This window comes from Poromitra crassiceps (assembly GCF_964638095.1).
Source record: "Poromitra crassiceps genome assembly, chromosome: 11".
Taxonomy (NCBI): domain Eukaryota; kingdom Metazoa; phylum Chordata; class Actinopteri; order Beryciformes; family Melamphaidae; genus Poromitra; species Poromitra crassiceps.
Genome location: NC_139643.1, coordinates 1,368,058 through 1,391,081, shown reverse-complemented (window position 1 = coordinate 1,391,081; position 23,024 = coordinate 1,368,058). Strand labels below are relative to the sequence as shown.

At 48.8% G+C, this 23,024-nt stretch overlaps 1 protein-coding gene and 1 pseudogene across 2 annotated transcripts in view; one reads left to right on the top strand and one right to left on the bottom strand.

Annotated features, from left to right (window-relative positions):
- LOC310785719 (uncharacterized protein) overlaps positions 1–23,024 on the bottom strand; it is a gene marked incomplete at its 3' end in the record, with an annotated part of 93,232 nt that overhangs the window by 68,190 nt on the left and 2,018 nt on the right. The window contains exon 2 of the mRNA XM_083646855.1: positions 3,303–3,443. Within this exon, the coding sequence (XP_083502981.1) occupies positions 3,303–3,443 (141 nt within the window). The remainder of the gene's footprint in view (positions 1–3,302; positions 3,444–23,024) is intronic.
- Positions 15,769–16,979, top strand: LOC310785340 (SPRY domain-containing SOCS box protein 1 pseudogene; annotated as a pseudogene). The gene has a single exon. The product of its transcript is annotated as an SPRY domain-containing SOCS box protein 1 pseudogene (transcript).

Sequence of the window (23,024 nt, the reverse complement as noted above, 5' to 3'; positions counted from 1 at the left end):
TAATTTGAGTGCACGCATTTTGGTTACCATGTTTTATCATTTTGCTATGCTTATATACAACCTCCTTCTTTCTCCTCCTCCATGCTGGGGATCCATGCGTGTGTCTCGTCGGGAGTCGTCCGCCACCTCTTCCGGATACGATCGGCAAAGACTGAACAAACGTTCCGGACCCTGCTAAATACCAGAGGTGGGGGTGGTGGACTGCACCATCTCCCGGGAGACTATGGGGGGGGGGGGAATTAGCTGTAGTCTAGTAGTTAGGTTAATTTATGTAATGATACAAACGTAATGCTAAGCAATTCCAATGCTAATGTGTTTATATTATCTACCTGTTATTTGTGTTGGATTGTTTTGAACATAGTAATTTATTTTTGTATAGCTTAATTAATTTATCCCCCTGCTTAATTTTGTGTGTCTGGCCAGGCCTATATATACCCCTGAGTTCCTCATTTGCTTTTAGGCTCCTCTTCTGTTCAGTTGTTTTTTCTGTTTAATTATTAGCTATATTTTGGGCCCACAAATTATGTTTTTCATTATCTTTTTGTAATTCACATTTGGTTTTGTTACCCTTTGTATTCATTTTTGGGTAAATAAAACCCCTAATTTTGCACCTTCTCCCTGTGTCCTCGTGCCGACTTGCTTGGTCCATCACAATGACAAACTATGAACTAGAGATGTGTAGCAAGTCAGAAAACACAACTAGAAATTGTCCACCCAGTTGAGCCCCGTTGGTGATTTTTTGGGTTCTGGACTTCTAGGGCCACAGATGCCCAGACATGGCCAATGCCAGAGACTTTCAAAATAGAGAGACACCTCAACTTCCACTCACTTCCTGTATCTGTGCCACATGTTTCCCCACTGCCATGCCCACTTAGGAGACTGATCAGCCAATGAAGTTTCATATCTGACAGACAGCCAATCACAAGCTGATCCCATGATAATCCAAAAAGGTTCATAGTGTCTATACTTTACTTAGATTGACTGTTTTCTTTTATATCAGACACAGGTTTTTGTTCCTACCTGACATGTTTCGACGGTAATACTTCCGTCTTCTTCAGAGGTGTCACTAGATGGTGTGTGACGTGTCTTTAACAGCTGATGTTGTTTACAGAGGCGTGATCGTCCTGTCAGATTTGACAGGACGACCACGCCCCCCGCTGTCATTTCGTCATCCGCACCCAGGACAATAAACACCAGCGCTGGATTATGGAGGCGGTGGAGATCAGGAAGCGGGCGCAAACGACGATGAACCGGGACGAGGGGGCTTACATGCTTTCCACCACCTGGAGCAGCGTTCTCAAACGGCGAAATGACAGCGGGGGGCGTGGTCGTCCTGTCAAATCTGACAGGACGATCACGCCTCTGTAAACAACATCAGCTGTTAAAGACACGTCACACACCATCTAGTGACACCTCTGAAGAAGACGGAAGTAATACCGTCGAAACATGTCAGGTAGGAACAAAAACCTGTGTCTGATATAAAAGAAAACAGTCAATCTGATCCCATGATGTTATACTAAATCATCACAGCTAGAATGCCTCTTGGAGAATCAAATTGCTCGGCCGGAACTAACTGTTGTATAAACTTTATTAACACACATGTAAGAGAGAGAGAGAGAGAGAGAGAGAGAGAGAGAGAGAGAGAGAGAGAGAGAGAGAGAGAGAGTGCAGAGACTTCATATCTACGTTTCTATTGTCCCACCCCAGTCAACAAAATAACCCGAATTCCATCAAAACTCATATACGTATATGTGATGGTGTCGTTATGAGATAGGGATAATATATACAGTCAATGGGCCTACACCTATCCAAATTACGGATGGGGAGAAGTACAGCATGCCTCACGCAAATTGTATTACATGGACTGCGAGACGGGAATCTGATTGATGTAACACCCAGGCATTGCCAGGCCACACCTGTTAATAATTCTGGTGGTTAACACCGCCCAAATCCCGTTTGCGCCGTGCATAAATGATTTGGCACGCCTCTAATCTGCGTTTGCGCCCGTTGTTGTGACGAGTTATGCTTCCCCGCACCACCATGGATCGCCACCATATTTTGGGTCTGTTTTAACTTTAAAATAGGGAGGTCATGTATACCCAAACAATTATATAATTTTTAAACAGTTATGTGTCTGTAGCCTATAAATCATTACAATATGTTCCCGTGAGGTGGGGATGCGTTTTGCTGCTGCCTGGCGGGGGTGCAAAACTCAGCATAACACCTGGACAGCGGACTGTAATCTTCCCTGCTTTAAGGCACGCGCAAACAGATGCGCAAGCGGTAATAGGGGATATCGCCTGTACGAAGATAGGGCCCAGCATATCTACAGTACTGTATATGAGAATCTTTGACTCAGCATCCCAAAATATATATAGAATTATATAACAAACTATTATATAATGTGACACATGCACGCACGCACGCACGCCACACACACACACACACACACACACACACACACACACACACACACACACACACACACACACACACACACACACACACACACACAGAGACAGAGCGTAGCCAGCTGTGAGCGAGTGTCTGACTCAGTGTTGTGCAGAAATTATTCAACATGTTCTGAAAACAACCAACAGAGGAGGAGGTAGCTGCTCACTTGTCTGCACCTCACACAGGAAGCTGCAGCTCACACAGGAAGCTGCTCACCTGGCTGTACCTCACACAGGAAGCTGCTCACCTGCACCTCACACAGGAAGCTGCTCACCTGGCTGTACCTCACACAGGAAGCTGCTCACCTGCACCTCACACAGGAAGCTGCTCACCTGCACCTCACACAGGAAGCTGCTCACGTGGCTGTACCTCACACAGGAAGCTGCTCACCTGCACCTCACACAGGAAGCTGCTCACCTGGCTGTACCTTACACAGGAAGCTGCTCACCTGGCTGCACCTCACACAGGAAGCTGCTCACCTGGCTGTACCTCAACAGGAAGCTGCTCACCTGGCTGTACCTCACACAGGAAGCTGCTCACCTGGCTGTACCTCACACAGGAAGCTGCTCACCTGGCTGTACCTCACACAGGAAGCTGCTCTACAGTCGTGTCCACAGAGGAGTTGAAAAAAGTGCAGGGGTCCAATACTGCCTTCTGCAAAAGTGGGGCGGGGGCATTTTCCGTGTCCCACCCCATAAATTACATCCTTGTGTGCGTGTGTGTGTGTGTGTGTGTGTGTGTGTGTGTGTGTGTGTGTGTGTGTGTGTGTCAGGGGCGGACTGGGATCATAATTCAGGCCGCGCATTTATACCAAGCAGGCCAGGCCAATACGGGCTGGTGTGTGTTACCTCTTTGTCAGAGATGAACAGCTGGTCTCCTCTGAGGACCACGTAGCGGTTCCTCCACAGTTCCCTGAAGATCCCGCGGCCACAGAACTTCCTGACCCAGCCTGCCTTGTCTGGCTGCGGGCCCCCGTCCTGAGACAGGCCCTGAAACACCACAGAGCACCAGGGACAGAGAAACACCACAAACTATCACCAGATGCCCCACCATACGATATTATCACAATACTTAAGTCACAATATGCTAGTTTTGCAATATATTTATGATTTATTACCTTTTTTCCACTGCAAATGATGTCCCCAAAGGAAAAAAACCCATCAACATCTGCTTTATGTAAGATAAAGGCCCAATCCCATTTCTTATTTTTACACCTGTCCCTTGTTTTTGAGTGCCCCTTAGTTTGCCCCTTGACCTTCAAAACTGAGCCACAGGGGGTTGATTTAGCCAAACTGGCATAATTAGCAAGCTGCCACGCAGGGTGCTGGCACAGACATCGGGAGCAATTTGGGGTTCAGTGTCTTGACCAAGGACACTTCGACATGCGGACTGGAGGAGCCGGGGATCGAACCACCCACCATCTGATTAGTGGACGACCCGCTCTACCTCCTGAGCAACAGCCGCCCCATTAATGTTTACTGTCCCTGTTAAATAAAGTAACACATAAATACATGAGTAAATAAATAAATAAAAACACTGCAAGGTTACTATCATTATACTATAATGACAGGATCATCTGTCTCTCTCTCTGTCTCTCTGTCTCTCTGTCCTTCGCGTATCTCGAGAACCGTTGGTCGGATCGACTTCAAACTCGGGGAGTGCGCTGATGGCGACCTGACGGAGTGCAGTGCCCTGTTTTCGTGCGATTCGGACATGAAACACGTTTGATATTTGAACATTTGTCTTCAATTCTGCACTCCTTCAAGCCCTAAGCCCCAGCTTTAAGTAGGGTCGTTGACAGTGGGCTCTATCGTTGCATCGGCCTATGAACTGCGCCCAACGCCAGACGCAGCCCAGAGTAGTGGGCGTGGACCAGCGCACTCGATATTTTGGTATCGGTGCTACACGCAGCCTTAAGCATTACAACCACGCCTTTTAAGTGTAAAATTATGCACTATCTGCTCATTGGGGAAGTGCAGTAAATGAATCACATGCTTCACTTTTCAGCTCCAATTCCACGGAGCGATCCAGTCCGGCTTCAGAAAAGCCGAGGGCTCTGATCTCCCCCCCTCCCTTTTATCCCCTCTGTCTGTCTCCATATATAGGCTATTATTCCATATTATTCTCAAACCAATCTAACTGCAGTTTAAATACTGCAAGCATGTAAATACGCTACACTATAGCAAGATCAAAGTGAAAATAATGTTCTAAACGCATCAGCTAGAAAAATATAGCCTATCCCTATGATGAGATTAGATTGGTGAAAGTTTGTCCAGAATGATACCATTTTGCTACCTTTTCTTCTCCCCTGCTGCACAGGTAGGATGATGCACATAAATATAGCCTACATCGGGCATCACCAAATGGCGGACCGCGGTCCGGGTCCGGACCCAGATGGTGTCCTATGCGGACCCAGACCTATAACTGATAAATCATTGAGAATTGTTCACGTTTGACGGAGTGCTTCAATTTTAACTGGCGCAGCGTTTATAGACTTCACGGTACTAGTTCACCAGCGTCAGACATCACAGACCAATTGCATGTATTGATAATCGCATGTGATGCTACTCAGCCAAGCGCGTCGATTAGGGTAGGGTTGCTAGGGACAAGTCCCTACCAACATTTCAGGGTGTCCAATTGTCCCTACCAACTTTTAAGCAACCTTATTTGCATTATCTTTGGAGTGCAGTTATATAGGTCATTTAGATTGTCTTCCCATATTTTGCAAGGATAGAATTGACCCGACCATTATTGAGTGAAATTAGTTTGCAATATGTTCAAAGTTACATTTACCCCTGTTTTTCACAACTGAATGGGCCAGTCCAGTTTTTTTCCCCAAAACTCCAGTTTGATTGGCTCAACCATTGCTGGGCCCCAGGCGACCATTGCTGGGCCCCTGTAGCACAACGACCTCACAAGGTTCCTCCTCAGCCAAGCCAAGTCACTGAGGCAATCCATATGGTGGAAAGGTTTTCTTGCGTTCACTGGGGGTGTGGGGGCGCCGCTGTGTCCCGGCCCGGCCTTCTCTCCCACGCCTTATGTGGGGGGGGGGGGGGGGGGGGGGGGTGCTGGCATCGGTGCTCTTCATCACTGGTCGAGGGCTGCCGGTTGGTTTAGAACAGTTTAGGTAGGCGATAGATTAGCTACAGCCTAAGGCTGACCTGTTATAGTGTTCAGGCAAAGATCAGACTAGAGCAGAGTAGGATAGGCCAGATTAGGCTGTAGATTAGCTAGATACTATGTCCCAGTTAGCTCTGGTTAATGCTTAGAGTAGTCAGTTGTCTGATCTCCCCCCCCCCCTCTCTTCCTCTTTCCCCCGCTCCTTTCCCTTCTTCCCCCTCCTGTTCCCCCCTCTCCCACATTTCCCACTCCCCCCCGCCTCCTCTCTTTCCATGCTCTTCCCTCCCCCGCTGCCTCTTCCCACGTTCCCCCTGCTCTCTCTCCCCTGCACCCTCCCACCTCTCCTTCTCCCCTCTCTCACATTCCCCCTGCACTCCTTCACCTGCACCCTCCCACCTCTCCTTCTCTGCTCTCTCCTCCTCTCTGTCCTCTCTGGGGGGGGGGGGAGGAGGGGGCGGAGAGGTCTGTTCCCTCCCCCGCCTCCTCCTCCCGCGTTCCCCCTGCTCTCCCTCCCCTGCACCCTCCCACCTCTCCTTCTCTGTTCTCTCCTCCTCTCCCCCTGCACTCCTTCCCCTGCACCCTCCCACCTCTCCTTCTCTGTTCTCTCCTCCTCTCTGTCCTCTCTGGGGGGGGGGGGGATGTGGGGGAGGAGGGGGCGGAGAGGTCTGTTCCCTCCCCCGCCTCCTCCTCTCGCGTTCCCCCTGCTCTCCCTCCCCTGCACCCTCCCACCTCTCCTTCTCTGTTCTCTCCTCCTCTCTGTCCTCTCCCCTCTCTCACATTCCCCCTGCACTCCCTCCCCTGCACCCTCCCACCTATCCTTCTCTGCTCTCTCCTCCTCCGCATTTCCCCCTGCGTCTCTCCTTCTCTGTTCCCTCCTCCTCCGCATTTCCCGTTTTCTCCCCGCCTCCTCCCTCCCTCACACTCCCCCTGCTTCTCTACCCTGGCTCTCCCTCCCCTGCACCCCCATCTCTCCTTCTCTCCTCCTCCACATTTCCTATTTTCTCCCCACCTCCCCTCTCTCCTCCGTCTATATTGCTCATTCTCTCCCCACCTCCTCCCTCCCCCTGCTCTCTTCTCCCCCACACCTCCCCTCCCTTCCCCTCTCCTGCTCTCTCCTCTTGCTCCTTCCCCACCTCCTATACCCTCCAACATCTCCCATTCCCTCCCCACCCCATCACTCTCTCACATTCCCCCTGCTATTCTCTCACATTCCCCCTGCTATTCTCCCTTCTCCTGCGCTCTCCTCTGCTCTCCCCTCATTCCTATATTTTCTATATTATCAATTGTTCAAATGTTATCTTTATTCTGTATATTCTTGTTACTGTTGTGTCAGCTAGAATTAGCTAGACATACTTTCTGTGAAGCCCTCTGAGACATGCTTGTGAATTAGGGCTATATAAATAAACTTGACTTGACTTGACTTGATGACCAAACAAACGCCCACCCACACACAGTTTTCCGGGTTATAGAAATCACGCGCAGCAGACAGACCCTCCTGTTAGCGACAAATCTGGAGACTTTTTCTGACATGGGATTAACATTACCAGCAAGCAGCAGTGACGCAGCAGTGCAGCAGTGCAAGCAGCAGCAAGCAGGTAAGTCCCGCTAGCATCGATGCTAATTTAGCAAAGTACAGCGCGCAGCTGAAGCACATGGCTATAATATGGACGTTAACGTCCATATTAAGTAGCCATGTGCTTGCGCGATGACAACAGTGTATTGGCGATGTCAAATGGTGGCAATTGACATCTGACTGAAGATCGTGCAACTTTTAGGAGGAAGAAATGTAGGATGCATGATGTGTGGGATTCAGTGGCAATTTTTTCTTTCCAAACCGGCTGTTTGTGAAAGAACATGATTAGATGGCTAAACCTCCAGTTTGTGTTTGTTAGTTACAATTATGCTGACAGGAGAGCTGAGCAGGTGGTGACATGAAAGTTATTGAGAAAAGGAGAAGATACTGAATAATGACATCACAACAGTATAATCCTAATGTTGATTTAAAATGAGATATTCATCCAAATATGGCTAAAAAAGGGATCATGTCTATGTTCCCCGGGTTCTATGTTCCCCGGGTTCTATATTCCCCGTTTTTCACTAACCCTAAACCTAACCTCCCCCAGACCCTAACCCAAAACCTAACCTCTCCCACCCCCCACGCCTAAACCTAACCTCCCCCAGACCCTAACCCAAAACCTAACCTCTCCCAGGGAACATAGCGGGGAACATAGGACTCTCTTTGGGAAAAGCGGGGAACATAGGACCCGGGGAACATAGGGATGACCCCCTAAAAAAGGTAAAACAAAAACCTCAAATTTTTTTCGCCACCGAAACACCCTCCCCTCATGCCGTCCTCAACCCTACCAACTTTGACACCAAAACGACGCCCTTGTACTCAGCCAATCAGGTTCGCCACTGGCAACCCATGTGGTGCTACTTAGCCAATCAGGGCCGCCGCTCAGCTGCTGCAAAAACAGTAATGGCGTCGCCCAGAGTCGCCCATTTCCAGAAAGATCAATGAGGAAAACACACCCATAAGTGCAGTTCTTGCAGAAATAGACTCAATAACAACAATTAAACACTAACACTATTCACCAGCGGAGTTTATCGCCGAAAAATATGTTTTCTTCGTTCTTCTGAGATGGATGGATTATTTTGGACTGCAAGTGGAGATGCTGATTGGCTGAAGGAGTTGTCTGTCAAGGCAAGTACTCCCGCCCACTGATAGTGAGATATTATCAGGATGGTTCTACCAGGCTGGGCCAGCTGGGCTACACTTCTCTCATTGAACAAGAGAACGTGGGGGAATTGTTAAAATGTGCTCAGATAGTTTTGATTGAGACTGTTGAAATGTCAAGTGCAGTCAACTAAAAGAAGAAAAAGGGAACTTACAGTACAGAGTTGATTGGAATTTGTTTCAGTGCAGTTCTTTAGAGCTGCACTGAAACAAATTCCAATCAACTCTGTTGACATGCCAATAAAGTATTGAATCTTGAATCTTGAATCTTGAATCTATTTATTAGCGAAATGGATTAGCCCAATGCATGCTGGGAGATATCACATGTGTGGCTGTTGCAGGGAAGCCAGGCAGTGAATGTTTGGCCAGAATGATCTCGTTTTCTCTCGCCTTCACTGCACAGGTAGGATGATGCAACAGCCTCTGAATGTCACGGGCTCAAAACTGTCATGTTAGAAAAAACGGTCATGTTGTTATACTATGTACGGTATAACAACTTCTTTTTTCTATGGGACTTGTGTTGTGTCTGTCTGAGCGAGGGAGTCAGAGAGAGAGAACCGGCGAACTTTTTTTCAAGCAGTCGTATTGTGCCTGTCAGACTGATGAGCAAGAGAGAGGGAGTGACACAGAGAAGGGGGACAGAGGAGAGGCAGAGGAGCCCTCCGCGCAACCGGCGCACTGAATAGGCCTGGTTTTCAAAAGTGCAAATCGCTAAATTAACGCCAGGAGGGAAGATATCATTAGGCCGGTATTTAAGGCCGAAACGCCCATTCTCGCCCATTCTGGGACTGCGCCACGCCTATTTCGCGTAAAGCGCATTTGGGGGCCTAAAGCCATGTTGCTATCTTCCCGAGGCAGGCGCAAGGGACGTTTTTTTGCATTTAAGGCCAGTTTTTGCGCCGAAGGCCTGTGGGAGAATAGGGCCCAGTAAGTGAGAAAGTAAACATAGGGTGGTTGAGACTGAATGCCCCCCATTCATTGTCAATGACCCTCTGTTTACTTTGATGTGAGTGAATTAGGGGGGGCAGCATCAGAGAATGCAGAACATGTATTTGTAAGCTGAATAAGCAGCATTAATTCAGCATTATTCATGTGTCATCAAGTTTGTCATGAATAAAGTCAAGGGGAAATAATCAGTAGAGCTCAGTAATCTTAGTTAAAGCAGCTACGAGCAAGATTTTCGATTGTTATTAAACAGTCTAAATTTAATATCGATGCATCACATCTTACCTGTAATAGTAGACGATACCAACGCAGAGTAGTCTTGCTTGAACCCAGAGTGAATCGGCCAGTGTTAGTCTGTCTGTGGCCAGGGCAGATCAGGAAGGGAAATGAAACGGTTTGCAGCAGCCACTTCGGCCATAACCACAAAATAACTTCCAAAAAACCTGTTAGAATATAACAAGAGATGTTCGCGAGAGGAACAAGCCCCTGCATGGCGTTCTCCTTGTTTATGGTTTGTTGCTAGGCAGAGCGAAACGGCAGAAGGCAGGCAGCTGCGTTTCACTTCCGGGTTTATCCGGTCCGCCGGTAGACTGATAGAGAGAGAGGGCCCCCTGGTGACGCAAGGTTAGACAGACACAGACTCTATAATCATCAAGAGAGCAATCTCCGATTCACACGGCTTTGGTCTCAGCTACTATTATAGGTAAGATGTGATGCATCAATATTGTAATTATACTGTTTAATAACAATCGAAAATCTTGCTCGTAGCTGCTTTAAAGCAGGACTAAACCCCCCAGATTTCTGGCAGAATGGCATGCTGCTTGATTTGAAAAAACCTATGGGAAAAACCAAGAAATTAGCGTCTCCTCTTGTCTCACTATACTCTTTGGCTGTGCTCAGTCCAGGGATTTCTTTCCGGAAATCGACGCCATGACAGTTTGCCCACCGCTTAAAAAATAAGTTATATGAGAGCTACAAAATCTTTATAAATATCAACAACTAGCCAACGATGGTGGCCTGTATGGAAACAGCGTTGCTCAAAATGGTTGAAAGTTATATCAATTTGGTCATTCAGTGGCCTATAAGTCGGAGGTGAGTGTCACTTCACCTGCCTTCTCCTCCCCGTCAAAAGTGAACCAGGAAAATACATTTTAGGCTGTAGGCTGCTTTAGTTTAGTTTCCCTCTTTTTTTTCTGTTTGACATCTGCTAGACTAGGTGCATGAGTGAAAAGGGGGCACAGAAGAGTCCTCCTCTCTCTTCTCTCTGCACAATCGAAGTGGTTGAGTGGTTTCTCAATGTGGCCACCAGTGGTCCTTGAGAGGATTCCAGGATTCTCTGTTGTCTCTCAACCTAATATATATGGAATTCTGGACTAAATCATATCTAGGCTACATAAAAAAAAAAAAAAAACAGATTTGCATCTGAGAGACCAAATCTCATCATATCATATCACATTGGGGTCCATTGCCCCAATTTGAACTAAATTAGGGCTCCTTAAGCTGCGTTCACACCGACCTATTAAAGTTTTTCGCTGGCATCGAGTTTACATACAAAGTCAATGCAAACGAGCGATTGAGCGTATATTCGCCCGGGAGAAAAATCGCTGGGCGTCCGAGCGACAGAGACAGAGCGATAGGGAGAAAATACGCTCGTTGCCCCAGATGAAATATCCCAACTCGAGCGAAAATACGCTGGCATCAGTCGCTCGCTGTTCAACGCTGATTGGCTGTCGTGTGAGAGCAAGTCAAGGATCACACTGGCTTGGAGCAAACCGCTGGTTTATTGTGTGGTAACAAACCGCATTGACAGGCTGACAGCTGACATGAAGTGAAGTCTGTACTACCGGTATGTAGCCCCCACATGTCCGTCAATTCGTGTGCCTGTTGATGAGCGATTTAAACAGAGCTACAGAGCGATTCCAAAGGGTTGAATCAAGCGACAGAGCGAAAAATAAATATCTCGGTGTGAACACAGCTTTAGTATGAAAAAGGTTGGGAATGATTTACAGCAACACAATGCCATTTTCTTCCTTTTATGATTATAGTGGCGTTTATTGATAGTATTGTGTTACATCACCACATGGCCATCTTGGTAGGAAAATAACAGGTGATTGTAATCAATTAACAGGTGATTAACAGGTCAAGTGACACAACAGCCAATGAGCTGTGTATTGTAACGCCATATTGGTAGGAAAATGCTTGTGACATCATGGGAATAGGCCTGGAGTTGTGAGGAGCCGGGAAAGGGTACAGGGGGAGTAGGGGAGTTACTATCTTGAAATCCCAGTCTTTGGGTACAACGTGACATCAGGTTGTACCACATTTTGTGCAGTTTTGAGGGCAAAAAAAAGCAGGGTTGAACCCATAGAGGGCACTTATGCGGCTGAAAATTATACAAATGGTACAATGGTAACAGTTTGGTCTCAAATGTTGAAATTTGGACCAGAATTCTTCACACACCACCCCCAAAGTCATATATATATTGGTTAAAAGCTGAAAAAAAGTGTTTTGGGGTTTAGTCTTGCTTTAAGTGAGATTTCTAAGAGACTTTTTATGTGGCTATAATCATAGGCTATAATGAGTCACGCATTCAGAAATAATATCCTCTAGGGCCACGCCACTTCCGGCAACCCCCATCCTGTGTAAGTAGGGTTCCCAGAGTAAAACCGGGCCATTTCCACCACTGCTTATGGATGAGCATCCTCTGCTGCATGCCATCGAGAACCGTTGGTCGGATCGACTTCAAACTTTGGGAGTGTGCCCTGTTGTGCAGTGCAGTGCCCTGTTTCGTGCAATTCGGCATAGCGCCACCTACTGGCAACACAAAAAATGTGGTTTATCTCAAGAACCTTTCGTCCAATTGACTTCAACTTTGGGAGTGCGCTGATGGGAACTCGACAGTGCAGTGCTGAATTTCGTACAATTGGGCACAGCGCCACCTATTGGCCACACAAAAAGTGGTTTATCTTGAGAACCGTTCGTCCGATCGACTTCAACCTCAAAGAAGTGCGCTTAGGGGGACTCAAGGAAGTGCAGGAAGCTGAATTGTGTGCAATTTTGGCATAGCGCCACCTACTGGCAACACAAAAAGCGCTTTATCTCCATAGCCATTCGTCTGATCGACTTCAAACTTCAAACTCGGGGAGCGCGCTTAGGGGGACTCAACGGAGTTCAGGGAGCTGAATTCCATACAATTTGGCATAGCGCCACCTACTGGAAACACAAAAAGCGGTTTATCTGGATAGCCATTAATCTGATCGACTTCAAGCTTGGGGAGTGTGCTGCTGGGAACCTGACATAGAGCAGTGCCGAATGTTGTGCAATTCGGCACAGCGCCACCTACTGGCAACACAAAAAGCGGTTTATCTCGAGAAACATTTGTTCGATTGACTTCAAACTTGGGGAGTGCACTGCTCGGACCCCGATGGAGTGTGGTGGCGCATTTCATGCAATTTGGACTTATTCCAGGACTGTCTGTATGTCTGTCCTTCGCGTATCTTGAGAACCATTTGTCGGATCGACTTCAAACTTGCGCTTAGGGGGACCTGACAGAGTGCAGTGTGTGTGCGGGGGGGGGGGATGGAGCGCCCACGGGGTGGTTGCTTTCCCCAGGATGGCGAAGGCATTGAGACTCTTGTTTAGGCTATACATGGGGGGAATTCAAAATACTGTCAAAGATTCCGTTTTTGAGATACAATTCTGAGATTTTGCACACTTCAACTGTGACAGCAAAATCTTGTCATTTTTCCCGTTAACTCATTGAGTGCTCCCAGTGCCAGAGTTTCAGAGCGTTTTCAGTGATTTCTCGAGGCCCACAGAATATTGTGTGATATTACTATGTAAACACCGAACACGCACAAAGAACGATGCGACTCTATTGTATCATCAGCAAAAAAAAGTTTATTGATACCATTTTCCGTTCTTTAGTTATGAGCCGGAGAAGATAGGTTGTTTTGAGCAAAAACAGGCGTTTCAAATTAGAAGCTGAGATATTCCGCCTTTTGTGAAATGAAGCATTTCAAGCACATTCACTGAGTCTGAAGCTAATATTTTCTGATTAGTGATGTGGTGTAGTTGTGTGGTGCCCTGCGTGCCCCACCCCCCTCTCCCTCCCTCAGCTGCAAACTCCTCCCCACACTAACACACAGCCTCACGCACCCAGCGTCTATTTTCGGAGTGCTCCGTTTTTGTGCGCCGGCTCCCAGCGCGACACGGAAAAGCCAAACCGGACGGCTGAGAATGGTTTGGCCCTTCGGCGTCGGGTGCTGCTTTTCTGGCGGCTAATCGTGTGGAGAAACTATACAGCAGAGACAGAGAGGCTCAGTTGTGGGGGCGCGGATTGACTGCTGTTCGCAGCCAACGTCAGCTCCAGCCAGAGCAATCTATATGGCTCTGGCTGCAGCATGAGCGGTTTCTCTTTCATCACGGGACTTTTTCCTGCTGTTTTCCTGACCTTTCTCTAATCTGGAGAGCACTGTCGCCACCTAATGAGTCCGTAAAATAGGTTATACACCTTCAATAGCTACAATATTTGTACAGGAGATGCAGGAGGCTCCACGTCCCACCGTCAAAAAACGCATTTGACGTCGATCGACGTCATTGGCACTCAATGAGTTAAGAATAGAGCTTTATTTACCAAGAATTTGCAGTAGCTGTTTACAGTACAGTTTACAGTAGAACATTTTCATGCACTGTGGGCTAAATTTTGGATCAATCGAAAATCTGTCTGAATTTTTTGTGTAGGACAGTCTAACGATACAGATGCTGTCATTTGAAGAAAAAATGTGGGAGGATTAGGGTTTAATTAGTTTGACAGTTTTTGCAGTTTTGCGGTCTTTAGACTTCATAATTGGCCAAAGGTTGCAGTGTACAAAAGATTATTATCCTCACTTGGGCCCACATTTCAGTGAGAGTTGCAAAGCCGTAGCACATATGCCTGATTTGTTATGAATTTTCAAATTTTGAAACTTTAGACGGTCGCTGTGCACTGGTGAACGTGGGCCGGGACCCTCCGGTGCGCAGTTCCTTTAAAGGTCCCAATTCGTGCAGCTGTAACCTCTTAAAAACGTGTGTCTCTGGTCCATAAAACATGATTCTGGATTAATTTGTCGAAAATATAGCAACCCCGTTTGTTGTGACGGAGTTCTCACTTCCTCATCTCGTCGCTTCCCAAGAATAGTCTGTTTCTATAATATATTCCGATCTAACAGTTCCCATTGGCCGCTGAGGGAGAGCCCGCCCCAGGCTCCCAGCGGCCAATCAGATTAGCGTCTGTGGACCAGCACGCTAGGTTGCGAGTTATCGTTAACTTAACGGTTACTATGCTAAAGAGGACATCTCAAAATGCCTAGACTTACCGAATGCACCTCTGCAGTTGCTGGATCACGTACAGTTGGCGTCGCTCCAGCTAGAAGTGTTAATTTTGTGGCTATAGACAAAATGGTGCAGGTAGCTTGTGTGAGAGAGACCCGCGCAGTAGGAGACTGCTTGAGAGAGCTGTATAGGGACAAATCCAACAGTGGCAGTTCTGAGCTTGTGACCACTCATTACAGGGAGGGCTGACAGCAGTATATATGCATTTACAAGTAAAAACAGCTTTTGCACGGAATGGGACCTTTAAGACTTTCTGTGCCTGAACGCCGTTGGGGGAAGACATGCCGCTGCCTGTCAATCAAAATCCGATTGCTGCAGAGTGCAGAAGCAATCACGATGCATAATTTCCAACAAGGAAACACATGGCTGACGTTATGTCGTTAGGGTAACATAAACAACAGTCTCTCTCATAAATTGCTTCTAAATGGTTACAATGCAGTGTTTTAGACCTGTCAGTGGTTTTAATCGTGCTGTCTATCCACCTTATTTTTGTGAGGCTCCCGCTGTAAAATAATTCTGGGAGCAATATCCGGTCTAGAACGTGAGCAGATGTGTTTACGCTGGCTTGACGCTGCCTGGATAGTACTCTGCACTGCAGCCCATGACTGCAGCGCGTGCCTCCTCGCATCGCATTTCCTTGTCGAACTCCGAAGTTAAAAGTTTGCTCGTCACAAAATAACACTCATTTTGGGAATGTAGCCTAATGATGGTCTCGACCTAGTTTCAAGATGAAGACCAGACACGCTGCCTCACGCCACACGTAACGTAGAGACATAGCGACCTCAGCATCACATGTAATCCTAGCGTGACGACAAGTGCAGTAATCCCAGAGTGACGTCGTTAATGTCGTCAGCGCAGTAGTGACGCACTTGCCTAGGTGACGGCGTTAATGTCGTCAGTGCGAGGCTATGACGTGGCAGTATTTATAGCCACGCCGAGCGCACCACAGTCCTTGTTCCCTGCCCTCCAGCCGCTGCACTAAGTGATCCAATTCCTTCTCCGGAATCCGCGCTTCACTTCTCAAGCTGCCCATTCCTCCAGATTCTGCTACCAAGCCATCTGCTTCACGAGACCTCCCTCCAGATTCCGCTATCAAGCCATCTGCATTCACGAGACCACTCACCGTTCACTCCTGCAACATGTCGAGGTCCGAAGACGAAGAATACGAGTACCAATTCGAGCTCGAGGCATCCAGCTCCGACGAGGACTCGCCCGTCGATTCATCCATGCCCGGATACGGGCTGCAACAGGCAAGCGGACGGCAGCAGGCTTCGGCAGCACCGAACGCATCTCAGACGGGGAACCTCATCGTCAAGAGCAAGCAAGCGGGGCCGGCGCGCAGCAGAGGAAAGAAAGCAAACAGGGCCAAGTCACGAGGACAAGTAACAACTCGCAGTCGCGCAAGGGCCGAAGCGGAGAGCGCTCCGGGCCCGGGCACGAGCACTCGGGGGCACGGAGGGAAGCAAACGCGCGCCCCCGCGAGGAGCGCTGCGGCCCCGGCCAAGGCATATGGCAGGCCATTAGGGTCGAAAATCCCCGTGAGGAGCGCAGCAGCTCCAGCCGGGGCATACGGCAGGCCATTAGGGCCGAAAATGAAGGCGGAGCTCCAGGCCCCGAACCACACCAAGCCCTCTCGGCTGGACCTGCTGCTGGACATGCCACCCGCCGGCCCGGACGTCCAGGCGCAGCACTCCTGGAACAACGACGACTGCTCGCCCAACATCTTTGTTAAGGAAGACAACAAGCTGGTGTTCCACCGGCACCCCGTGGCGCAGAGCACGGACGCCATCCGCGGCCGGGCGGGCTACACGCGAGGACTGCACGCGTGGGAGGTCAGCTGGGCCAGGCACCAGAGGGGGTCCCACGCCGTGGTCGGGGTGGCCACAGGCGACGCGCCGCTGCATTCGGTGGGCTACACGGCCCTAGTGGGAAACAACACCGAATCCTGGGGCTGGGACCTGGGCCGGTGTAAACTCTACCACGACGGCAAGAACCACGCGGGCAGAACCTACCCGCCTTCCTGGAACCCGACGACACCTTCATAATACCAGACTCGCTCTTAGTCGTCTTGGACATGGATAAGGGAACGTTGCGTTTCATAGTAAATGGTCATGATCTAGGGGTGGCGTTCAGAGAACTTAGGGGCAGGAAAGTGTACCCAGTAGTGAGCGCCGTGTGGGGACACTGCGAAATACGAATTCGGTACATAAACGGACTCGATGCGGAGCCCCTCCCTCTGAGGGACCTGTGCAAGCGCTCAGTGCGGGCGGCTCTAGGAAGGGAGCACCTGAGCGAAATCCACGGACTGCCCCTGCCCGCCTCTCTCAAGAACTACCTGCTCTACCAATGACGGGGTCGATGACCACAGCTCAGTCGGGGGGAGAGCGCGCTCCGGGCCCGGAGCTGGCCGCAGCCATGCAATTCTCATTTTCAAGTCTCATCCATCCGCGGCCCCGTTCTGTTCGGGCCATCAAGCCATCCAGTCTCCAAGCGTCCGCTGTTCTGATCCTGCTAATCAAGCCATCGTAAGCGCAGGTCCTGCTCCATCATCGTTCTCAGCACGATGCAGTTCCACGACGTGGTCGGGGAATTCGGCTCCCACGATTAAATGCTATCCAGCCGGGACGGCTCGCAGCATCGTCAGCCCCGAGCGCAGGGAACGCCCGCGGAGCCCGTCCCGGACAGCAGTCGAGCGCAACGGTAATGTAATCACCTCTTTAATACATAACAGTGCCATATAATTTTAGCAACCAAATATTAATTTCAAATCACTTCGGCGTGCTTCAAAACAATCATCTAACCATTCCCTGCGGTCCGCACGTCGGGCGCGAAGGAAACGAGCTGGGCATAAGTAGCAATGCATTTATCATAGTGAATGAATGATCTCTTGACAATCTCCGTGAACTGGTCGTTATATCCTCGCCTACAGCTAAAGAAAGACGGCGGAGCTACACTAAATGTCTCTTCATCCAATAACGTGAAATTAAATAACCTGGTGCATTCGAGAGCAAAATGAAGAGGCTAAATCTATGGAGAACTACACACATCTCTAACGTGTTAAATAATTAGGCCTAAACAATTAACATCAAATGTATTCACACATCGTGCTCAAATTGCATTCATTGCATTTATTGCACAATTTACAATAGTTAATAGCCAGCCAGAATCATTGCAAACGGACGTTCAAAGCATCAGTTAGCAATAGCGTTCAGTTAATCAATGTCTAATGACAGCCAGATTCCGTTTTAACACGTTCATTGCCAACAACGTATTGATACGTCAAGCAGAATCCAACCGTTGACTGCCAGCGACGTATTGATACGTCAAAAAAATCGTTTTTTTTTTTTTGACGGTGGGGCGTTGATCAATCCCTTTTACGTCTCCTATACAATTATTGGAGGTATTGAATAATCTATTTTACCGACCCACTAAGTGTTGACAGTGCTCCCCCAGACGAGCGAAATCAAAGAAAAAGGGAGCAAGCCATTCAAGGAAATGGCGAGGCGATTTTACAGTATTACATTCTCATGAAAATGGTTGGGGGAAAACGCTCTCGTTTTCGCGCTGATTGCTGGCGATGCGGGATTGCAAATTTACATAATACATTACAGGTGGAACACACTTTGAAACACGCAGCATAAATATGACCAGAATCGCAAAAGCTTCTCTCAACCAAAACTCCCAAGAAGCGAGCGAGTCCATGCCGACTTCCTCAAACAGCAGCCGTGCAGACAGGCACAGGACAGCAGCAAAAGCACTGAGACTGTGACGGCCGCTGCAGCCAAGAAGAGGGAGGAGTTGAAGCAACTCTGCCTCTCGCTCTCTCCCTCTCTCTCTCTCTCTCTCTCTCGCTCTCTCTCTCTCCCTCCCTCCCTCTCTCTCTCTCTCTCTCTCTCCCTCTCCCCCTCTCACTAGGATTAAACCTAGTGCGTCTCCCTCCCGAGAGGGAGGGAGAGAGAGAGAGAGGGAGGGAGAGCGAGAGGGAGGGAGAGAGAGAGAGAGAGAGAGAGGGAGGGAGAGCGAGGGGAAGGGAGAGAGAGAGAGAGAGAGAGAGAGCGAGAGGGGGAGGGAGAGAGAGAGAGAGAGAGAGCCAAAAATGAATGGTTAAAGTGACAGTTCTATCGAATTTCACAAAAAGCCGTTTATCTCTGAATATTTTTTCTGATGCTAAAACCATGCTGTATTCAACTGCTAATGCTTACATAACTACTAACTCTACAAACTAACTCTTTTAGACAGAGAAAGTACACATTCTATTAGTACTTTTGAGATATTGTATGTTCACAAACTCCAAGCAGAAAATAATCCTCGGCTCTTGTAAAATGAGCCACAATCCTCAAAAAACGGCTTGGCAGAAGCTACCTACAGCAAGAAAAAAACGGCTGGCAGTCAATGTGTTAACCAACAAAAAAAAAGAAAAAAAAAAAAAGTTTCCCTTTCTCCGAGTCGATGCTCCAGCCACCCAGTCAAATTAACAGAAGCCGTGCTGCTCACTGAATATACATACAGTATATATACATATAACATACATATATATATGATTCGGACATTTAACCGTGCGGCGGGCGATGCCCATCATCGGTATACGGCTCCACATATAAGCCTACTCTCATTCCACGGCAACAATGCTGCAAGTTAAAAATATCCATTCAGCGACTATTGGTGCCCAGGCTTCTCCAGGCATCGCCGGGCCGTCATCACCGTGCGTCACCGCATCCTTGCATCACTCATAATAATAATGCTTCCTGGTATCATGCCGCTTGCGGATTGTCAGTCACATCAACCAGGCTGAGAGACCTCCTGCGTCCCTCTATCTCCGTATCAATCACATGTCAATGCCATAGCTTCAGCACCGGGTTACCTCGGAAAAGTCATTAATCGCATTCCGGCATTAATCTCATTCATTTAGCGAACCGAGCTTCTAGCGTCCATAGGGCGTTAGTTCATGCATGCCTATAATTGCTAATATTTGAACGTGCTATCCTGCTGGCCAAGATCTCCAGAGTTCAAGCAGTAGCAATGCCCCGGAGTAAGTCGGCGGAGCGCGGAACAAGTGTTCCCTTCCAGCGCTCTCCCCGAAGTTATAGCGCAAGGGGGCGCTAAAGTCATATACATAAACTTTATTCCAGACTCGGGTCCATATAAAATACGTACACAAACACAGACAGCACAATAAGAAAGAACTAAAATAAAATAAAACCACACAACAAATAGATCTAAAACACATACAAGCAGCTATTGCAGTGCTTCCAGAAGTGCATCATAAATTTTGCTCACTTCGTGCAGGCACCCGCTAGTGCCATAATAACTCCATTCTCCGACTGGCTAGTCGACGCATAAAACTGTAAATAAACCGTCCCAGAACAGCACGGAAAGCGAGCACATTACTGCTCACAAACACATGGCTAGCACTTGTCCATCTCGGGGGGTTTTGCTAAGTCACCGCGCCGAAGCGCGCCGGATTGGTCGATCACCCAGCGCCTGCTGTAGCGCTGCGGCCACGCCCGGGGGGCGTCGTAAGTCGCCGTGGCGGCACCGCTGGTCCTCGTCAGCCCACGCGGCCTACGTCCGACCAGAGCAGGCCGCCATATTGTCCGCCCAAAGATCTCTCCTCCCCTAGGCGTCACATGGTAAGCACATGGCATCCATTCCTGCATTCCTCGCAATAGCCGTTACTTCGCATTTCATTGGTGGTGGACTCCCCGAATCGGTGTCGATCGAATTGATTAAGCGTTCTAGGTGCCGAGCAGCCCGCAAGTGTTCCGGGTGTCGAGCAGCCCGTAGTCTCCCCACTAATTCAGACCCCAGTGGACTACTCGAAGTGTTCTAGGTGCTGAGCAGCCTGCAAGTGTTCCAGGTGCCGAGCAGCCTGTAGTCAGGGGGGGGGGGCTCAATCCAAATCTCAAAACCGAGGGGGCTCAATCCAAATCTCAACACTGAGGCAGCGTCACTAATTCGTCGATCTAATTGATTAAGCGTTCCAGGTGTCGAGCAGCCTGCAAGTGCTCGGCGTTGAACAGCCCGCAACAAATCACTAATTCCGACCACGGTAGACTACTCGAAGTGTTCTAGGTGCCGAGCAGCCTGCAAGTGTTCTAGGTGCCGAGCAGCCTGTAGTCACACCACTGATTCAGACCCCAGCAGACTACTCAAAGTGTTCTAGGTGCCGAGCAGCCTGCAAGTGTTCCGGGTGTCGAGCAGCCCGTAGTCTCCCCACTAATTCAGACCCCAGTGGACTACTCGAAGTGTTCTAGGTGCTGAGCAGCCTGCAAGTGTTCCAGGTGCCGAGCAGCCTGTAGTCAGGGGGGGGGGGGGCTCAATCCAAATCTCAAAACCGAGGGGGCTCAATCCAAATCTCAACACTGAGGCAGCATCACCAATCCAGACCTCAATAGACGACTCGAAGTGTTCTAGGTGTCGAGCAGCCTGCAAGTGTTCTAGGTGCCGAGCAGCCCGTAGTCACATAACTAATTCAGCAAGACCTCAGTAGACGACTCGAAGTGTTCTAGGTGCCGAGCAGCCTGCAAGTGTTCTAGGTGCCGAGCAGCCTGTAGTCACATAACTAATTCAGCAAGACCTCAGTAGACGACTCGAAGTGTTCTAGGTGCTGAGCAGCCTGCAAGTGTTCCAGGTGCCGAGCAGCCTGTAGTCACATAACTAATTCAGCATCACTAATTCAGACCTCAGTAGACTACCCAAAGTGTTCTAGGTGCCGAGCAGCCTGTCAATGTTCTAGGTGTCGAGCAGCCTGTAGTCTCCCCACTAATTCAGACCCCAGTAATCTACTCGAAGTGTTCTAGGTGCCGAGCAGCCTGCAAGTGTTCTGGGTGCCGAGCAGCCCGCAGTCAGTTTGGGGGGGGGTTCAACGCCGAACTATGCCAACGCCGAATCAGGCCGGACTGGTCACGCCGAACGATGCCAACGCCGAAGCAGGCCGGACTGGTCGATCATCCCGCGCATCGCGGCGGCCTCGCCCGGTCGATAGGTTCCGTAAGTCGCCGCGCTGCCGAGCCAACACGCCGAACTATGCCAACGCCGAATCAGGCCGGACTGGTCACGCCGAACGATGCCAACGCCGAAGCAGGCCGGACTGGTCGATCATCCCGCGCCCGCGCATCGCGGCAGCCTCGCCCGGTCGATAGGTTCCGTAAGTCGCCGCACTGCCGAGCCAACCGGTCGGCAACAAGCGTCGCCTTCCGCCCAGCGCCCGCTGTATCGCGAGGCGAGCAGACCGGTTGGCCTTTCAGGTTTCTCTCTTTTGGGGGGTTCTCCGAGCAGATGCCCTCCCGCCTCAAGAAGAGAGGCATCTTGCCACGGAGTCACTACGCCAAAGAATCAGTTGCCATGCTGCCACGCCATCAGAATTAATGCCATACCGCTTCAGGCCATGAATCCTATCGCCATGCCATACTTTAATAAAGCTTGCTGATTAACCTTACCCTCTGGTCTCTCATGATTGAAATGATGTTATCTATCACATCCGCTAACCTGTTGCTCTTTGAACAAGTCGGCATTTATCAGCTCAGCTGCACCGTTTACAGACGGGTACATTAGACGGGCTGTGTTGTGTCAAGCTAGACGTAACGGGGGAAGAGGACAGCAGAAGGAAGCAGAGAGAGAGAGAGCTTTTACGCATGGTTTCATGGCGCCTCCGATGCGTAAAAGTCCTTCATCGTTCATTCAGGAATGTTTTCAAGATGGCATTTGATTGTCTTGTCTGCCCAGTGCCCAATTCGGTGTCTGTTCTTTGATTCCTGGTGGATAAGGATTTCTCTGCTGACTGCATGGATTTCTTCTGTGCACAATACTGTGCTTTTTCCTCTCTGTCTCCTGCATTATGAAAAGCTTTATAATTCTCAGTAATTTACTTACAGGTTACTGTAGGCTACATATTCACATTCCAGACGGCTTCTAGAAGAAAAAAATGCTTTTAAATGAGCTGTTTGATAAAACTATTTATAAACCTTATTAATAAAAATGCTTATAAATGAGCCATTTAAATTAAATTAATTAAATTGACAAATGGAAGACTTAATAAAGCACAATTATGCCACACTGTATACAGGTTAATTAAGTAGGCTACTAACTTGCACAATAAATAATTAAATAAATAATTTGCTATAGACTACATGATGTCAAAGATATGCGTGTTCAGGAACGCATGAAGCTGGGGCGGGAGGAGAACAATGACGCGATGAAGGTTGGAGTAGTAGTTCCGGCAAGAATTTCAATCCACTTTCACCCCTGTCGCTGTGCATGGGAAGTCCAACTTCCCGGGAGAATAATAATAATAAATATAGCCGCAAGCGGCGATGCGGGGTCCAAGCTTCCGGTGACTTGGGGGGTATATGTCAGATAGTGCACATTTATTCAGACTTGGTATGTGCACAAGTAA